Genomic DNA, 3,624 nt, shown 5'->3' with positions numbered 1-3,624 from the left:
AATATTGCTCTTGTGTTGGTCTTGCTGTATTGCATGCATGCCCAGGGCACGCCCATGGCTTGTCACCAGATGGAAGAGGGATTGGCAGGGACAGAACGGGACCCATGGAGCCCCAAGCTTATTCCCGGAGTGCCATCTTCAAACCAATATTTTGAGTTTTGTAACTTACTGTGGCAAGGTCAAAATCTTCTGTGTCCATATGCAATGCAGGACGTGTCCTCAAGAACCACAACTACTTATTCGGGGACTGGCCCACATAAATGCTAAAAACATCTGGTTCAGTGGGACTAACTCCTCCTGAATGTCCATTGGGGAGCTCCGAAAATATTATTTTGAGATAATCATCTATATCCTCAGTGCAGTTCATAAAAAATGATCTCAGAATAAAGACCCATGATTGAAGCATCAATGGCCTTCCAATAAACTCACAGGCAAAATACAAAGGAAGAAAATGTGTCCTGAATGAGATCAGATTTTCAATAATTACAAGCTTCTCATATTGATCAAGCTGTAAACACTTAAAAATGTAGACACTGCCTTGAGAGGGCTAAATGAATTTCTAACTTGGATTAGGAAGAATGGGGCAGAGACAGGGAGCCCACACACTGGGAGCCTTACGGACATTACAGCCTGTGGCAGACATCACATTTTACCATTAGTTTAACCCACCCAAGATCTCTAAAGTTCATTTTGGCCATGAAGTCCTGTTTCTTCTTCCACTTAACCCATATCCAGACTACAAATGGATGACATCTCTCTGAGAATAGAAATAGAAAAAAAAAAAGGTAGGGACAAGTTGGAAAGCAAATGTTCTAGAAAACACACCAATGAGATCTCACTGTGAAGGCTGTGGAACAGCCACTTGGAACAGAAGGAGCCCATCAGAAGGTGTGTCCATTGGGACTTGGAGAGGGATTTGGTGGCACCCAGGCCACTTCTCTACCCTCCCTGTCCAAGTTCTGTTCTAGGAGGCCAGAGAGGTGGGCTGACCATGGAGCCAATGGTTCTCAAAGTACCTCCCACACACTAAATACATCACAAGTATGAGTTATGAGCAGAGGAGAGGGGATGAGATGAAAGCAAGAAAATTTAACCAGAAAAAGGTTAATTTAGGATCTGTTGAGAGCACAGAACTGCCCAATAGTTGCTGTAGCAGGAGGCACAGGAAAGACACAGCAAGTGCAGGAGAGAAGGGTATGTGCAAACGTCCGAACTTGACCATCCTGCCTCAGCTGGGCGCTGCTGCTCAGAAGCCGAGAAGCTCCCCTTACATGATCCTGAGGGCATCACTCTCTCTGCCTGCCAGGCAGGCAACAGGAAGGTGTGCTGAAAGGGAAAATTCCAGAGGAGGCCCGAGTGGGATGCAGACTGGAACAAACAGGAGAATTTACAGGCTCTGTCAGTGGGAATTTTCAGGAAGCAGAGCCAAAGCAGCCTTGAGGACGGCAGAAGAATAAGCTGATTGGCCAAGCCCAGCCTGTGACAGAGCCTGCCGGACCCATTTCCACCTAGCATGCAGGAACCAGCAGTGGCCGTAATTTGGTTTGAAGGATTGAGGATGCACATGAGATCATTAGGAGGAAAAGATAATCATTTCCAGAGTGAACCCTGCATTGAACAGCTCTTAGAAGACATTTCAAATGGAACATGCACGATAATCTATTACTTGAATGCATTTCCCAGGAATATACTCGTTATAGATAATCATCAAAAACACAGTGAACAACCTTTGTTTCAACGTATTTTATTAAGATGCAAAGTATGGCACAGACATGTCCGTGTCTGTTAGAAAATGGATGTGGCTTTTGGTCTTCGGATGGCCTTTGTTGGCTGTTACCCAGTTGGATACAGATCGAGTTATTGAAAAGAAGAAAATCATGTTGGGGAAAAAAATGTCTAAAAAATAGCTACTTTAATTGCTTTTATTTAAAATCTGAGGGCTGGAAGAGTTATACCCCTCATGGGTCAAAGGAAGGAAACTTCACATTTCTAAAACTCTCACAATATAACACACAGGAGCGTTATTGCAATGTTTTAGTATTGTCCACAATATCCTTACGCAAACATTTTAAATGGAAATTGAAGAATTTCTGACAGAGCAGCACACTCTTAGTGAATTCATCATTGTATGTGGAAAGAAATACCCTAAAAGGCTAAAACGATACCTGCTAATAACCTGACTTAGTGAGGTGAGGACCTCCCCTCAGAGTGGCAAGGCTCACAGGTCAGCTGGGAACTGACAGTGAACATCCTCTGGTGGGTAGAGAGGCTGTGTTATTTTTAATTCAGTAGAAGAACCATGGAACCGAACAACTTTGGCCTGGTCTTCTCACCTCTTCCCACCCCTCCCCTCCCCAAGGGTTGTCACTGGCTTCTGAGCAGAGGGGATGCCTGGTCTGGGGTGGTGCTTGCAGCTCTGGGTTAACATGCTCTCACATGTATGCAGATAGTATTTCCCCCTATCGGTACACGCTGCTTCCGAGGGCACAAGCTCTCACGCTTCCTGATGGCGAACGATGCCTCCAGAAATGTCTGGCACCCGATTCGGTTCCCTGCGATGTTGAGCATGTTAGTTTTCATTTTAAGCATTTGTCAGATTCCCTGATTCTGGAGAGGGGGTGCTTATTGGTGGTAGTGTAAAATGCCCTCTGAGGACAACAGCGCACATCTCGGTCAAAATGCAATATTTAACACGTGGGCATCTGACATGCTACCCTGACGACTGTGGGTTTCACGTGGAGGGGGAGGGGAGGAGAGGGAGACACACAATTGCTGCTCCCACGGGAGGGAGTTCACATGATCACGCACTTGCCCTTGAGCTTTTCTTTCCTCTTCTGCTGCTTGCTCTTTTTCCCATCGATCTGGAGGCTCACGGTCCTGCGCTTCTCCAGGTTGAGCAGCTCCTGGAAGAGCTCCTTCACATTGTGGTTGAGCTTAGCCGAGGTCTCCATGAAGGCGCACTTCCACTTGCGGGCCAGCACCTCGGCCTCGCTGCTCTCCACCTCGCGGTTCGGGCTCTCATCACACTTGTTCCCCACAAGCATGATGGGGATGCTCTCCACATCCCCTTTGATCTCACAGATTTGTTCATAGATGGGTTTGAGCTCCTCCAAGGACTGCCGGCTGGTGATAGAGTAGACCAGAATGAAGGCATGCCCTTTGGAGATGGACAGCCGCTGCATGGCAGGGAACTGGTGGCTGCCTGTGGTGTCCGTGATCTGCAGGGTGCAGATGCTCTTGTCACAGCTGATGACCTGCCGGTAGGTGTCTTCCACAGTGGGGATGTAGCTCTCCCGGAATGTACCTTTCACAAACCGCAAGACCAGAGAGCTCTTGCCAACACCACCTGCGCCGAACACGGCCACCCGGTAATCGTTGCTCTGCTCTGGCATGTTGCTTGAGGGCTCCAACGATCAACTAGGAAGCACCTAGCAAAGGAACCAGATGTTGTTTGAGAGAATTAGTAAAAGAGAAATCTAGGAAAAGGTTGCTTTACCCTCTCTTGATAGCTTAAAACAAAATTGAAATGGTACAGTTTGCTTTCACTTTCCCAACACAAGAACAATTCAAATTTCATTTTTTAATTCTGTAATTCTAAATCCAATAATTATAGCTAATCCCCAG

General features: G+C 46.7%; 1 protein-coding gene across 1 annotated transcript; it reads right to left on the bottom strand.

Annotated features, from left to right (window-relative positions):
- Positions 1–2,792: 2,792 nt before the first annotated feature.
- On the bottom strand, positions 2,793–3,392 carry DIRAS2 (DIRAS family GTPase 2). Its single transcript, XM_065879532.1, has one exon. It carries the CDS (start codon positions 3,390–3,392, stop codon positions 2,793–2,795), a length of 600 nt encoding a protein of 199 aa, XP_065735604.1.
- Positions 3,393–3,624: the final 232 nt, after the last annotated feature.

The sequence above is a fragment of the Phocoena phocoena genome, chromosome 6 (genome assembly GCF_963924675.1).
Source record: "Phocoena phocoena chromosome 6, mPhoPho1.1, whole genome shotgun sequence".
In the NCBI taxonomy this organism is placed as follows: Eukaryota; Metazoa; Chordata; class Mammalia; order Artiodactyla; family Phocoenidae; genus Phocoena; species Phocoena phocoena.
Note: the sequence above shows the minus strand (reverse complement) of the source record. Positions and strands in the feature narration are given on the sequence as shown.